At 43.8% G+C, this 16,115-nt stretch overlaps 1 protein-coding gene across 4 annotated transcripts in view; it reads left to right on the top strand.

Annotated features, from left to right (window-relative positions):
• Positions 1-16,115, top strand: part of LOC127187600 (protein NDRG3) — a 62,068-nt gene that overhangs the window by 30,937 nt on the left and 15,016 nt on the right. For all 4 annotated transcript variants that reach the window (XM_051143660.1, XM_051143658.1, XM_051143659.1 and 1 more), the window contains 5 exons: positions 9,237-9,342; positions 11,162-11,282; positions 13,148-13,210; positions 15,015-15,075; positions 15,860-15,946. In XM_051143660.1, coding sequence (XP_050999617.1) covers positions 9,237-9,342; positions 11,162-11,282; positions 13,148-13,210; positions 15,015-15,075; positions 15,860-15,946 — 438 coding nt within the window. The remainder of the gene's footprint in view (positions 1-9,236; positions 9,343-11,161; positions 11,283-13,147; positions 13,211-15,014; positions 15,076-15,859; positions 15,947-16,115) is intronic.

The raw sequence follows: 16,115 nt of genomic DNA, 5'->3' as shown, positions 1-16,115 counted from the left end.
AAAAAATAATATCTTTTGTAGTGGCAAACCAGTTCTCTCATAATTATTGGTCCCCTATAGTTGAGTATCTGTTAGACTTGGTCTTTGAAATGTATGTTGTAGAGAGACAGCAATATTATAAGGTTTTCATTGTTTTTATTTTCTGGGTGAGGACATAGAATGATTGGGACTAAAAAAGCAGCTCCTCCTGAATCTTTTACTTTTTTTCCCCTGGATAAGTCCAGAATTAACATTTAAGGAATCCCCTTGTCCCTCAGGCTGAGGTTATTTGGCAGGTTGGTGGAGGCTTGCTGTGCAAGCGCAGGCTGCTAGCATTGTCCTTGATCTCCCTTCCAGCTGGTTCTGTATCTCTCCAGAGTCAGCCCAGTGTGCTTGGGAGTTACTTATGCAGATTCAAAAAATCTTTAGAGCTTTTGATACTTGTGACAATGGAGCATTCAAGGTTGAGTTTATTTGTTTCTAATTTAATCTGACTTTAGTTATGGTTTGGTCTTAGCTGAATCAGTTGGAGTTTATTGCTTTTGACATAACTTACCTAGAAGGAGATTATTGAGATAGAGTGTCAGGAGGACTCAGGGTAAGGCACTCTTATCTGAAGGCATTTGCTCTCATCGGATACCAAAGAGTTAGTAAGTTTAAGCTATCTATTAAATTAAATTAAATTAAAAGTAATTTAAAATTTAAATATTAGTCTAGCAAGGGCTAGTAAAATGACCCCGTGGGTAAAGCCACTTACGACATAAGCCTGATAACCTGAGTTCAATCCCTGGAACCTGCATAAGATACATGGGGAGACCAACTCCATAAAGCTTTCCTCTGACCTTCACATGTATGCTATGGTGTGCATACATGCAAAACACACCCAATAATACTCTAGCAAGGGACCAATGAGATGGTTAAGTGGGTAAAGGCTTCTTGCATAAATTTGATAACCTGAGGTCAATCTCCAAAAATCCTTTTTTTTTTTTTAAAGCCACATGCAGTCAGCAAGATAGCTTAGTAGATAAAAGTACTCTCTGCCAAAGCTGACCACCTGGGTTCAGTTCCCAGAACCCACAGGATAGCAGGAGAGACCAAACTCTCACAGGTTGGCTTTTTTTTTTTTTTTAAGACATCTTTTTAAAAAAGATTTATTTACTTGGGAAAATAGAAGGATCCAGAGGGTTCTAGAAACCTACAAGGAGAACATTATGATGGGCAGATCTGGGCCCAGGGGTCCTGCTCAAACTAGGGCACCAGCCAAGGACAATACATGCAGTAAACTTCGGACCCCTACCCAGATGTAGTCAGTGGACAGGACATTCTCCACAGTTGAGTGGAGAGTGGGGTCTGACTTTCACACAAACTCTGGTGCCCCATACTTGACCACGTCCCTGGATGGGGAGGCCTAGTGGCACTCAGAGGAAGGATAGCAGGCTACCAAGAAGAGACTTGATACCCTTTGAGCATATACAGAGGGAGGAGGTCCTGCTCAGTCACAGTCATAGAAGAGAGGAGTAAGGGGGAAATGGAAGGGAGGGAGAAATGGGAGGATACAAGGGATGGGATAACAACTGAGATGTAATATGAATAAATTAATAAAATATATTTTTAAAAAAAGATTTATTTGCTTTTATGTATATGAGTACTCTATCTGCATGTACACTGCAGGCCAGAAGAGGGCATCAGATCCCAATATGGTTGTGAGCTACCATGTAGTTGCTGGGAATTGAACTCAGGACCTCTGGAAGAGCAGCCAGTGCCCTTAACCACCGAGCCATCACTCCAGCCCCACAGGCTATCTTCTAACGTCCATGTGCATGCCGTGGCATGTCCAGTCCCACCCCCTATAAATAAATATAATAAAAAATTTAGAAAGAAATCCCAGATACAATAGTATGTATCTATATTCTCATCACTCCTATAGGGAGATAGGAGGCAGAAACAGAGACTCCTAGAAGCCCACAGATAGCCTAGGGTGTACAGTATGGCAAAACCGAGACAGACCCTGCCTGAGCAAGGTGGACAGAGAGAATTGACTATTTAACGTTGTCCTTTGATCTCCACATGTGCACTGTGTAACATATTCATCCACAACAACAACAATAAGAAGAATCACTGCTACTGTTACTGTTGTTGTTTTAAGTTGGAGCTGCAACATAACACAATTATAGAGCTCTTGCCTAGTATGTGTGAGGCCCTGGATTCAATCCCTAACCCTGAAAATCAACAGCAAAAAATCTGTTTTCCTGCTTTTCTTTGTATTATGAAGTTCTGTGCTATTGTGTTTTTCCTGTCTTTGGAACCTTCATATGACATACTTTCTTTTGGAATGTATCTGATTGATAAGAAAGCTTCAGCCTTATTTTCACCAATATAAAAATAGTGGGGTTTTTTTCCTTCTAGTACAGCTAAAAATAATTCACCTTGCAAAAAAATAAGTAAATAAAAAGTAGCTTACCCAAAAATATTGATACTTTAAATGAAACTTTAATATCTTCTGGCATTGTGAAATAGAACTTCAGTTTAGATCTGATAGGAATAGAATGACGGCAGGTGTTCGTAACGGTCACATGTTTGTCACTAGTTTGGGATATATGGCTTCTCTGTGTTAAAAGAAAAACTAACTAGGGAGGTAGCCAGGTGGTGGTGCTTGCCTAGCATGTGTAAGACCCTAGCTTCAATCCTTAATCTACACACACACACACACACACACACACACACACACACACACACACACACATGCACACACACAAGAAAAGTCATCTGGTAGGGAGACCTAAAGCATAGGAACTAAAATGTGAGAAGTCAGAGAATGACCCAGCTTGCTTGAGGCTTCTTTATTTTTATTTTTGTTTTGTTTCATTTTCAAGACAAGGTTTCTCTGTGTAACAAGCCCTGGCTGTCCTGGACTCTCTTTGTACACCAGGCTGGTCTTGAACTCACAGTGATCCACTTGCCTCTGACTCCCAAGTGCTGGGATTACAGGCGTGAGCCACCCCGCCTGGTGAGGCTTCTTTGTTAGTTTGTTTTCTGTTACTGTGACAAAGGCCATGACCAAGAGCAACCTGGGGAAGAAAGGGCTTATTTCACTTTACAGCTTACAGCCCATCATCAGGAGAAACCAAGGTAGAAACTCAAGAAAGAAACCTGGAGCCAAGAACTGAAGTAGAGGCCGTGTGGGAGTGCAGCTTACTGGCCCGTCCCCATGGCTTGCTCAACCTGCTTTTTTATGCAACCCGTGACCTACCCAGAAGTGTCACCAGCCATAGTGGCAGATCCCTTCCACATCAATCATTAATCAAGAAAATACACTACAGACTTGCCTACAGGCAGTCTGATGGAGCCATTTTCTTAATTGAGGTTCCACTTCCTAGGTGACTCTGATGTCAAGTAGACCACAGCACTAACTAGGAGAGCATCCTAGATATCCATGGAGTCATTGGGAAAGAGAGCAGAACAAAAGTCAGAACAGCAGAGTCACTACATGGAGAGACAGTCCACTAGAGCAGCTGTGTCGTATGGTAACTGGAGCCATAGCCAGGGTTTCCTTTGGGTCTTTGTTTTGCCTAAGAAAATCTTCAAAGAATCTGTGATGAAAACCTCAGGAAATCACCTCAGGATCGTTAACCAAATGCACAAGTAATGTCTAAACAGCCATTTTTCTCTTCTGTTTTCTTTACTGGTCAACTGTAGATCGTACCGCTCTTTTTCAGCAATGAAAATGTAATTAAATGTGTACTATTCTCTTGATTCTTGTCACAAGTGGTATCGTGGCTGTTCAGCTCTCTGAGGCCAACACAAGCTATTACGTAGATGTAGAGTACTGACGGAGGGGTGATGCAAGGCAGTGTGCTTAGAACTGATGAGGAGGGAGAAAAGCATTTATTGTGTAATGACAGTGACAAGCCCCTCACTGTCCCTTCATCTTTGATGCTTCTTGATTCTTCTCTCCAGTGTAACTGCTTAGAAACTTGGAGCTAGAGCTTAGACAAATGCAGTAGCTTCTCTGCACCTATACTATGTTACCATACAGAAAGTAGCACCCTTTCCATTATAATCAATAGCAACTTAAGAAAATTCAGACAGCCAGATATTGGTGATCCGTGCCTTTAATCCCAGCAAGCAATAAATATTAGTGGGTAGGAAGAAGCTCTTGTCTGGCAGCTATATCATTTCCCATAGAGGAAGCTGATAATGAATGGTATAGAATAATCCAGGTGTGGCCAAGGATTGAATAATTTCACATTGCTTATTTAATTGCAGTCACTCTGTAGAGGACTCATTTGAGGACCAGATATTATCACTACAGTGCAAATCAGTGTATGTGACCACTTCAAAAGTCTTCAAATAGCTTTAAGCCTCTGCAGATCAGGTCACTTGGTGAATGGCTTGTTACTAAATAAGAATTAAGTTGGTGGTGAGAGCAGGGATCTTACAGAAAAAAAAAAAAATCAAAATAAGAAAAAAAAATTTTAATGGCCACATATACGTGTAGTAAGACAGAGTTCTGGGGTGTTGTGTTGAATATTTGCTTTTTCTCTCCTCACTGTCAGCTAAAGTTGTGGCAAAAACTGGTTCTGAAGGAGGAGACGACTTTTAGGTTGACATATTGCAGAAGAATTTCTCACATGAAAAATGTGACTTCTGGGAAGGCTAGAAGTTGTGGGTGGCTGCAAAGCAAAAATTAGATGGCCTGAAAGTGTTGTGTGAACTAGAGTGAAAAGCATGAGGCAAGAGGGAAGAAAGTTAAGACCAGAATCAGGAAAAAAATGTGTCAATATAACTTTAAACAGGGAACTTTATAAGTCATAGGCTAAATAATTGGCAGGTATTTTGGTTTGGTTTGGTTTGGTTTGGTTTGGGTTGTGGGGTGGTGGTGGTGGTGTTTGAGACAGAGTTTCTTTGTGTAGCCTTGGCTTTCCTGGAATTCACCCCATAGACTAGGCTGGCCTCAAACTCTCAGGGAGGCACCTGCCCTCTGCCTCCTGAGTGCTGGGATTAAAGGCATACGCCACCATCACCGATGCCAATTGGGTTTTTTGCTATGTGATTACACAAGTGAGCCTTATCCCTCTGTACAGTAGTTAGATAGCGAATAGAGCATTATATCAAAAAGTCCTATGTGGATCTGAGTTCCATACATATCACGGGGGGGGGGGGGGGGGGAGAGGGAGGGAGGGATGCATTTCTACATAACAACAGAAGACTCTAGCCTGGTGATTAGAAACAATAACATTTCATATTAGCAATAATGTCGCTAGAATGGAGCAGAAACAGTGACAGCATGAAGTGATCATATTTTAACTGGTAGCAGAAGTAAAGGACCAGTGACACTGTGACAACTCATCTAGCTAGAAGCAGAGGACATGAGGAGACCAAAGTTGGTGATTATCTAGCCGGTTGCACCCTAGCTCAGATTGTTAACAGGCTCTCTGACCAAGGTGCCATCTTTGGCTGATAGGACGGTGGTCAGGATAGATAGAGATGCCAGTGACTTCTGTGAGCGTAGGCTGTTTCATAACCCCAGGGTAGCGGGATGTGTTCATAAAGTATACAGCCTCAGAGATAGACCCCAGAGCCTGTGAGAAGCCACCTGGGGCCCCGCCTTCTGAGCACAGGCTGCCATTGTGGGTCACATTCTAGAATGCTGGTGTGGCAGTCCCTAGGGAAAGAGCCAGTAAGACAGATGAGGGTTGGTGACAGCAGCTCACGCCCTGTAGTGGTCTGACTGTAGAATCAGCTCTGCAGCCGGGGTCTCTGCACCTCTTCCCATGATTTACAATGGAGATATATTCACAAATCCCCACAGAGGTTAGTGCCTGCCTTCAAGCTGTTGCTCTCAGACCATGTACGTTCACATAGTTTCAAAAGGAAAAGGACCTCTAAGACAGTAACAGCAGAAAGCAACAGACCATAATAGGACAACAAATAGATAAGACTCTTGGCCCTTTGATGCTTTGGCTGTTAGTGATTTGAAGGTGCATTATGGAAAGGTGGGGACTAAGCTCTCCCTGGAGAGGGCCCAATTTTGACTCTGGATTTTATGTATATTGTGAGTGATGACAAAGCAGTTACTTTGCCCTGCTCCCCTACCTACTTTAAGGTATGTGTGTTGTTTTTTTTTAAAACTCCCTTTTTAAAAGCTCCATTTTAAGATTTATTTATTACTTATACAGTATTCTGTCTGCATGTAGGCCAGAAGAGAGCACCAGATCACATTATAGATAGCTGTGAGCCACCATGTGGTTGTTGGGAATTGAACTCAGGACCTTTGGAAGAACAGACAGGGCTCTTAACCTCTGAGCCATCTCTCCAAGATCCCCTCCTTTTTTTTTTTTTTTTTTTTTATTCCATTTTTTTGAGACAGGGTGTTTCTGTATAAAAGAGCCTTACCTGCCCTGGACTCACGCTGTAGACCAGGCTGGCCTCAAACTCACAGAGGTCTGCCTGCCTCTGCCTCCCGAGTGCTGGGTTTACAGGCAAGAGCTCCATTTGTATCATTGTTCTGATCTTCCTTTTCCACCTCATTGTCCATCCCTCATACACATATTACTGCTGCCTGCCTGGCTAGGGATTGGAAAACTCCTGTTTTAAGAGCACATTGTAAATGAGTGTTTTCTTGGGTGTCATCCAGTGGCTTATCTGAGGCCCAGGTGGACTGTTTCAGCAAGACTTTATTAAAGCTTTGGGTGAGACAGAAGGAAAGGTCTACTAGGTGGTCATAGTGACAGACATTATTTCAAACTGTGATGGCAAGCAAATAAGAGGATGTATTCCTCTCTTCTATTATTATTATTCCCTCCTATGGTTTTTCTTAATAAACATAAAATGGAGATGAGAAACTGGTCCCCCTGAGCTCCCTTTCAGACTCCATCCCCTTCCTCAAGGAAACAAAGTCTAGGGTTGGCATACAGTGCTTCTCTTCCAATACCGTACTTGTTAAATAGCATAAACACACAATTTGTGGAGTGCTATGAAATGTTTGTATGAATGATTTATAGCACATACAGTCTTCTACATCCTGTTCTTACTAGACACTGTATTTTAAAGAATTTCTTGAAGTTAATGTTTATACTGCTAGTTTACTCATTTTTCACTTCATTATATAAATAAATCATAATTCATTTTAAAATCTCTTATGGGGGTTGGTTTTTAAAAATTAAGCATCAGCACTTAGTAGGCAGAGGCAGGCAGATCGCTGTGAGTTCAAGGCCAGCCTGGTCTACAAAGTGAGTCTAGGACAGTCAAGGCTACACAGAGAAACCCTGTCTCGAAAAACCAAAAAAAAAAAAAATAAAATAAACATGATTGATCATTTTTGCATATATAATCATGTTTGAGAATTATTTAGAAATATTAGAAATGAGGATTGTGACCAAGGACACATAATGAGGTACTCTTTCTTTCTTCTTTTAAAGATGTATCTATTATGTGGACAGAAGAGGTCATTCATTAGATCACACTATAGATGGTTGTGAGCCACCATGTGGTTGCCAGGAATTGAACTCAGGACCTCTGGAAGAGCAGAGAGTGTTCTTAACTGCTGAACCATCTTTCCAGCCCCTTCTTTCTTTCTTTCTTTCTTTCTTTCTTTCTTTCTTTCTTTCTTTCTTTCTTTTTAAGATTTATTTATATGAATGTTCTGTCGGCATGTACACTTGAAAGTTAGTTGAGGGCATCAGACCCCATTACAGGTGCTTGTGAGCCACCACATGGTTGCTGGGAGTCGAACTCAGGACCTCTGGAAGAACGGACAGTGCTCTTAACCCCTGAGCCATCTCTCTAGCTCCTAAGATACTCTTAAAGCACACAAGTGCGCGCGTGCGCGCGCGCACACACACACACACACACAGATTCTCTCAGTAAGTCTGGCATGGCTATAAATGCAGATGTAATAACAGGGATTTATTTTTTTATATTCTTTCTATCCAAACCACATGCTTCATATAACCAGCTCACAATACCCAAATTTAGTCTTCATTTCTTCCTTCCTTTATTTAGGCCATTTGGTGGGTTACTGCAAGCCAAATCAGTAACCAGGAGTATCAGTCAATTATGCATACCACGAATCACTAAAGATCTCTCTACTCTGGCCTGGAGACTAGGATTTAAGAAATACTGATGCCCTATTAGGCATAAATTGTCTTTTCCACATGAACGAAACCAAATCTATAATAATGAGGTTCACTATTAAATAGAAAATTATACTTGAAACCCGGTGCATTTGTTGAAATTCCCATTGGCACAGGTAGTCCTTTCCTATCCATGTAAAGCTTTCTGAGACAGATGGAGACCTCAGGAGAGCTTTCACAAGGCTAGGTGCTATATATATATATATATATAAGAAATGTAAAAGTTGGAATGGACGAGAATAAACCTCAGCACTCTGCCCCCCTCCCCCTCCCCCAGCCGTCGCTCTCCATGCTGCAGGCATCCCCCAGCACTACCAATTGCAAGCCTCGCTGCCTTTACTCAGTTCCCTGAGAGGAGCTCTACTCTGACTGCTTCTCAGTTTAATTTTGCTTTGGTTCGTGTCCTATGGGACATAGAGGACAAACTGCCCAGCACACTTTAACCCGTGAGTCACCCAGGATGCCTCAGGGCCTAAGAGCACCCATGCCAAGGACCAGGAGTTACAGTGGTGGCCTGCTCGGTGCAAAGCTACCGAGGTCACTCCTGTTTCAGGAGAAGCACCAAGTCACAGGCGTGATCTCTCAGTCTCCAACACAGTTCCTAGGGAAGGACGCCTCATGTCACATGACCAGAGGCCTTCCTGCTTCTAGGAAGCCATGGCCCAAAGGCTTCATTCTACAAACATGGCAGCCAGGTGCCACTGCTGTAAGACACATGCAAGAAAGGAGAGACTCTGGGCAGGTGCACCTTTCCATGTCTACCATAATTATCCACAAGTGGACATATGTTCAAGATCTTTGAAGCCTCTAGCTTTTTACCTAGGAACATTTTTGCACCTTCTGTTCCTTTAGTGCTCTTTCCCTAAATATTTCCTGCTTCTTTATTGCTTATCTCCTTCTCATACCCAATTACAAATGTATTATTAACAAATCCTTGCTTTCCTAGCCTCCTAAAACTGAGTTGTGAGGACAGCAAGGGGTCTTTTTCTGTGTGTTACTCAGTTATTACATATTTGATTAGTAGGGCTGGAAAGTTCAAATCGTGCATATGTAGCACTGCGTCTTCCCAGCAGCCTTACAGTTCATTGAGCCTCTCTGAAACCTTACATTATCTTATTACAGGAACATGACATTGAAACACCCCATGGTACAGTCCACGTCACCATAAGAGGGTTACCAAAAGGAAACCGACCTGTTATCCTGACATACCATGACATTGGACTCAACCGTATGTATTTGATTTACAGATTTTTATCATCATGTGTAATTTTTAAAGGAAACAATATTTCTTTTTCTTTTCGTTGTTGTTGTTGTTTTGAGGCAGAGTTTTTCTGAGTACCTTTGGCTATCCTGGACTCACTTTGTATACCAGTCTGGCCTGGAGCTCCTCACAGAGATCTGCCTACCTCTGCCTCCCTGAGTCATGGGATTGCAGGCATGTGCCACCACACCTGGCTCAATATTTAGCATTTTAAAAGAACTTTATGTGTATGAATGCTTTTACTGCATATATGTATATGCACTACTTGCGTGCTTGGTGCCTGTCGATATGAGAAAGGGGCACAAGATCCCCTGGAACTACAGTTATGGATGACTGTGAGCCACCATGTGGGTGCTAGGAGCCAAGCCATGGTCTTCAGTTAGTGCTCTTAACCACTGAGCCATCTCTCTCCACCCTCAAACAATGGTGTTTTAGTGGAGCAGAGATTTCTTAACACTCCATCGTTACCGTTATATGCAGGGTTCTTAGGTAGTACATGGAGCAGTGTGTTTGGGGAATTTTAGAACTATTTTTTGCCTTTCTGTTATGTCTGCTTAAGGATGAAAGACAAATCTGTCAGCTATTAAGAAAGTAGAGCCAAAGTTCAGATATGGTGGTGGTGGTACCGCGTGGGGATTGAGTGCATGGCTGCACTCATGCGGCATAAGCGCTCTACCACTGACCTACATCCTCAGCTGTGATGGTTGTTGTTGTTGTTTTGTTTTTATTTATATGTTTGAGGTTAGTATATTTTGTCAAGAGACACTCACTGAATTATTAAGTTTTATTTCTACAGCCTGTCACCACTTTTTTTAAGGAGGTGCTCCATCATTGTACAGTTTAAGTATCCCTATTATCCAAAGGCAAATGCACTAGCACTGCAAAATCTGAGGCGGTTTTAATGCTGCTATGATGTGACAAGTAGAAATGTCCATGCCTGACATCACATAATAAGTCACACATACCACATAGGTGCATTAAAAATAGTGCATACAATAATCATGAGGCGATCTATATTAGGTGTATGTGAGATACAAATGAATTTCATATTCAAATTTGGCTTCCAACTAGAAGATTTCTCATCCTTCATATGCAGATTTGCCAAACTGAAAAAATAAAAATAAAAAGCACTGCAGAAAAGCTGCACTAAACATGTGGTATGGGATTAGCATCTAAGCAGGGATAGTGTGATGCCAGTACTCGGAACAGCCTCTCAAGTTTAGGTCCTCACTACATGCACAGACTCTTCAGACGTGTGTCCTCTATGCTGCTCTGGCTTTCAGAGTGTTGACAGCCCAGGGCTGAGCCTAAGCATGAGAAGTGAGGAAGGCCCCACTCTAAGAGGGGAAAATGGCACAGCATCTTCTCCATGCACATAGCAGTCTCACAGGGGACAAAGGCCCAGGTGGTGAGTGTCAGCAGCTGAGGAGATCCTCTAGCCAGGGTCAGGGGAAGGCCAGTGTCCCTTGTCAGGTAGAGGAATAAGGTGCATAGAACACAGCACAGAAAGTTGTTCTGTGCACCTCCAGGAAACCCAGCCCACAAGGTGGTGTCTACTCTGCACCCATTGCACGGGATTAGAACCAGCTGTTCTCCAGGCCCTGAGGTGCCTCCTATGGAGTCTGCCTTGGGCAGCCTGAGTCGCGGGCTTTGTGCAGACCCCTCACTTAAGTGAATGGACGGCTGCTGAGAAGGGGGTGAGAGAACACTGGCACGGCGTTGCTGGGCAGAGGAAAACTGGGGAGAGCTGGGGAACGTGGGGTCCACAGGCATTCTTCTCTCACAGACAAATCCTGCTTCAACACGTTCTTCAACTTCGAGGATATGCAGGAGATCACCCAGCACTTTGCTGTCTGTCACGTGGATGCCCCAGGCCAACAGGAAGGGGCACCCTCCTTCCCAACAGGGTAAGTAAGGCCCCAGGGGAGATCTCTGGGAGACATGAGGCCTGCGAACGGATGGGTGGGCTGTAGGGGGCTATCTGGTGTGTCTCCCTCCCACTTGATGGTGTCACCGCTACAGGTGGTGTTGCTTGCCTGTCTTTCTGCCCTGGGTCTCAGAAGCTTGTGTGGAAATCTGTTCAGGCTCCTGTGTTGTCACATACCCAGGAAAGCCTCCTCATGGCCAGGGTCTGTGTGCCTCTACTCACAAGGCAGAACGTGTCTGGAACACCCACTTCTGTCCCCTGTTTTACATTTGTCACTTCTGTGTCTCTTCCTGAATTGCCAGATACATAGCTCATCCCAGCCTCCCTTGAACTTGCCCTGGGAGTGCCTTCCCATCTGAGCTCCCTCCTAGGGATGGGTTTGGACCCCTGGAGAGCCATTTATTCTGAAGGTCACCTTGACAGGCAAGGGCACCACCTGACTGGCCTTGGCACTCATCATCCTAAACCTGCTGTGCATGTCAGAGTCGCAGGCTATCAAGTGTCCCCTGGACAGGGTGCCATGAGAGCTTTGGGGGAGAAAAGAGCCCTTCACCTTCCTGCTGCGTTTGCCAGCAACTTCTGTAGAAGAAGCATTCCAGACAAGGGAGAGTCTGCACCTGCACAGGACCCAGGCTCTGGCCGACTCTGCTTAAATGCTCTGCATTTGTCAGTGCATGTGATCCACACAGCCCTATGGGATTCTGAGTCTGTGCAAATTCGTAGCAGAGCCGGACTCAGCCCTAGAAGTCTTGTTACAGAATCTTAGTTGACTTTATCCAAGCTGTTGGTGTCTCAAATACAAGTTGTCATTTGTCCAGGTGACAGCCATCAAGATTGCTTTCTAATTTGTCCACAAATGGTGTGAGAACACTCTATTCCTTATGATGCCCAGCAGAAACAGACTGACTCCCTGCTGGTTGTGACAAAACATGGAAGGTTATTACATATATACACACACACACACACACACACACACACACACACACACACACACACACACACACACACACACACACACACACACACACACACACACACACACACACACACACACACACACACACACACACCATCAATCTCATTTTAAAATATCCTGTCCCAAGCCGGGCGGTGGTGGCCCATGCCTATAATCCCAGCACTCGAGAGGCAGAGGCAGGTGGATCGCTGTGAGTTTGAGGCCAGCCTGGTCTACAAAGTGAATCCAGAACAGTCAAGGTTACACAGAGAAACCGTGTCTCGAAAAACCAAACCAAACAAACAAACAAACAAACAAACGTGTCCCTCTCTGATTCTGTCATCTCCGTGACTCTCCCCTTGCCCTTTCTCCTTTGGGTCAGCTCTGGGCTTGCCTGGCCATTTTATAGCATATGATAAGCCAGTTCATATCATAAGTAAGCAGTTCATAAAATAAATGTATTCTCTTCAGCCTCAGTGAAATCAGCGAGCATTTACTCTGAGGTACCCAAGTTCTGTAATGGAGCATAGGCCCAGGAAGGCGGTGTTTCCTGTTAGTTAACTCTCTAAGTATGATTGGCACACTGCAAGCTGCTTCCTGAGTTGACTCTTGCTGCTGGGCGTCCCTGAGCTCAGAAGTGGAAGGGAAGGGCTGGGAAGTAACACACAGAGACCATGTAAGCAGTTCATTTCCTGTAGCTTCCTCTGGTACCAGGAGTGTGGCCCCTTGGGTTTCTTCCTCACATGGCAGCCATGGAGGACTGTGGAGGATGCCACAGTTGTCTTTAGGCACCATATCACATCCTTTGAGCCTTCCGGACTGGTCAAGGTCTCCTAGGGCCCGGGAACTGTGGGTGCTTCTAACTCAGGATGTGTCCTTCTGGGTTTCAGGTATCAGTACCCCACCATGGATGAGCTAGCTGAAATGCTGCCTCCTGTTCTTACACACTTAAGGTGAGTAGATTGTATAGTCTTACAATTTGTTCCCCCTGATTGCTGCAAAGAAACCCAGGCTTTCACTCCAGATAAATGGATTTTCTTCCATTGAGATCTGTGTTCATCTCTATCACTTTATTGGTTTGGTTTTTTTGTTTTTTTTTGGTTTTTTTTAACTCTATTTTCTTTATATCCCCTAAACATAGTGATGCACAAAGCAGAAGAGTCACTGTGTTCATGTGCTTAGTGGGGAGATGGTTGTAATTGACAATTACAACAAAATGCTTAAAACAAGGTGGGCTGGGGGTGTATCTCAACATTAGAACAAGTGTTTAACAAGCATTGTGCAAGATTGATTCTTAGCATTAAGAAACATTAGCACAGCCAGGCAGTGATGGCGCACGCCTTTAATCCCAGCACTTGAGAGGCAGAGGCAGGCAGATCACTATGAGTTCGAGGCCAGCCTGGTCTACAAAGCGGGTCCAAGACAGCCAAGGCTACACAGAGAAACCCTGTCTCGAAAAATCAAAAAAGAAAAGAAAAGAAACTTTAGTACAAAGAAGTCTGCAGATATTAAGATAAATAAAAGAGCATTTACCTATCAAAAGGAAAGAAAAGAAACATTAGTACAAAGAAGTCTGCGGATATTGAGATAAATAAAAAGAGCATTTGCCTATCTATTATGATAGATAGATGAGCCTAGCAGGGAATGTCAAGTAGGTGCTGCTTGGTAGGGCAGAGAGCCAGGGCAGAAGGAAAGACTGATTATAAGGTCAAGTGGAAGAAAGGCATGTTGTAAAATCTGAGAAACAGACAAGATTCCATAGGTCAGATAAAAAGGTAGCAGTGTCTTTATTGGCATAAAGGAAAGACATTGAAATATTTTAATCCTGAACTGATGCATAGACTTTTAAAATGATTACTCTAAGTATATAAATTATAAGTTAATAAAACTATTTAACTTAAAAAAAAAAAAAGGGATTGCTCTTGTCATCTATAGAGGAGTAACAGTGAAGCACAGGGACACAAGTCAAACAGCCATGGTCGGTCAGGGAAAAATGGGCATAGCTTGGTACCTGATTCTCGTAAGAGGTGGATTAAAATGCATTGTAAGGGCTAAAGACAGGGCTCAGCAGCTGAGCTTCTGCTCCTGCAGAGAACCTGAGTTTGCCTCCCAGCACCTGCTAAGGCATGCCTATAGCTCCAGCCCCAGGGGGTCCAGTGCACTCTTTTGGAGTCCACCAGTTTGCACTCACCCTGTATATACCCAAATAAAGTCATCTTTAAAAATAAGGGTTTGTTTTAAAAAGTTAAAAAATATTTTTAAAAAAGTAAAGTGGGTAGTAATGAAAATATATATGGATAGATTTGACAAGATTAGCTGATGAATTTTGAGGTAGTAGTAAAAATTAATTCCATGTATATGTATATGTGTGTATTGTGTGTGCATGTATGTGTATATGTGTTTGCATATATGTACACACACCCTTTTATTTTCCTTGTGAGAGTCTCTCTTGTAGCCCTGGCTGTCCTGGAACTCAATATGTAGACCCGGCTGGGGTCACAGAGATTTGCCTGCCTCTGCCTCCCAAGTGCTGAGTTTAAAGGTGTGCATCACCACACCCGTGGCATATTTCACTGAACTATAAAAGCAAATTTGAAAGTAGGTGATGCTATTCTTGTTAACATATATAAGACAGTGAAGTTTGAGAAGTGAAAGAAGTTTCGTCAAGCAGCTCTGTTTGACCCTGGATATGTACCCAGCTTATAGTTTTCCCAGCCGCAGTTGTCTCTATCAAATGTCTGTCTATCCTGTTCACAGTGTGAAGAGCATCATTGGTATTGGAGTCGGAGCAGGAGCCTACATCCTCAGCCGATTTGCAGTAAGTACAGGAAGGATTAGTCTCAGGTCCCCCAGGCATTGTGTAGGTCCCAGCTGGGGGCTGTGTTGAGTGACCAGTGCTGCTCTGGGCTTGTGTTAGTTCTCAAGTGCCAGCGGCTCCAGGCGCATGCGTGTGGAGGTTGCACTGTGTGTGTAGAGGACCTGAAAATTCTCAAGCAGGACAGAACACCCTAATGAGACCCAGATGCGGCTTCTGGGGAGATGGTTAAAGCCATAGAGAGAGCTTGAATAGAACTTGAAATGACATCTTAAAGTAACAACGCAGTGGACTGCAGTTTCCTGCCAAGCCCTCCGGAAGGACTCCTGTTAAGAAATTCCTCCTGGGTGACAGGAAAGTGTTTTCTGGGGTGGCATTGCCTACTATTCAGATGGCTTCAGGAAAAGACTTTGAAGAGCCCATGTCATGCCAAAGCAGCCCATGTGACCCGAGTAGCCCTCATGCCAAGTGATTTAGCACACTTGCCCCAAAGCAAGTCTCTATGAGTTGAACAAGTGCAGCATGCTCCCCTCTGCTGCAGCAAACAAAATCCTGTCTTGCTCAAGCCCCCGGCCAAGGGAAGACGCCTTGATCTCATTTTGAGAGACTGGTTTCCAGGTGCCGGGTCAGGTCCAAGAGATATTGTCTGTACGTGCCCCTCTGATAGCACCTCTCTGCCGTCTTCCTTTCAGACATGAGGCATTGAGGCCTAGAGAGACCTGTGGCCATGCCCACTGCTTTAGGGTGGGGAATGGGAGTCTCACACAGCTCTCTGTGTCTCTCTCAGCTCAATCATCCAGAGATGGTAGAAGGTCTTGTGCTCATTAATGTCGACCCGTGTGCTAAAGGCTGGATTGACTGGGCAGCATCAAAAGTAAGTAATGGTGGTGTCCATCTGTTCATTTCCTGGTCCCTTAGAAACTTACCTTTTTATACAGTTTAAGGGCAAAATGAGATGTTTTGTTGTGTTGTGAACTGAATGTGCTATGCAAATATTCCTAACATTCCTTCATCTGCAGCCCCTCACAGAGGGTTTTAAGTGT

The sequence above is a fragment of the Acomys russatus genome, chromosome 4, assembly GCF_903995435.1.
Source record: "Acomys russatus chromosome 4, mAcoRus1.1, whole genome shotgun sequence".
Classification (NCBI taxonomy): Eukaryota; Metazoa; Chordata; class Mammalia; order Rodentia; family Muridae; genus Acomys; species Acomys russatus.
Note: the sequence above shows the minus strand (reverse complement) of the source record. Positions and strands in the feature narration are given on the sequence as shown.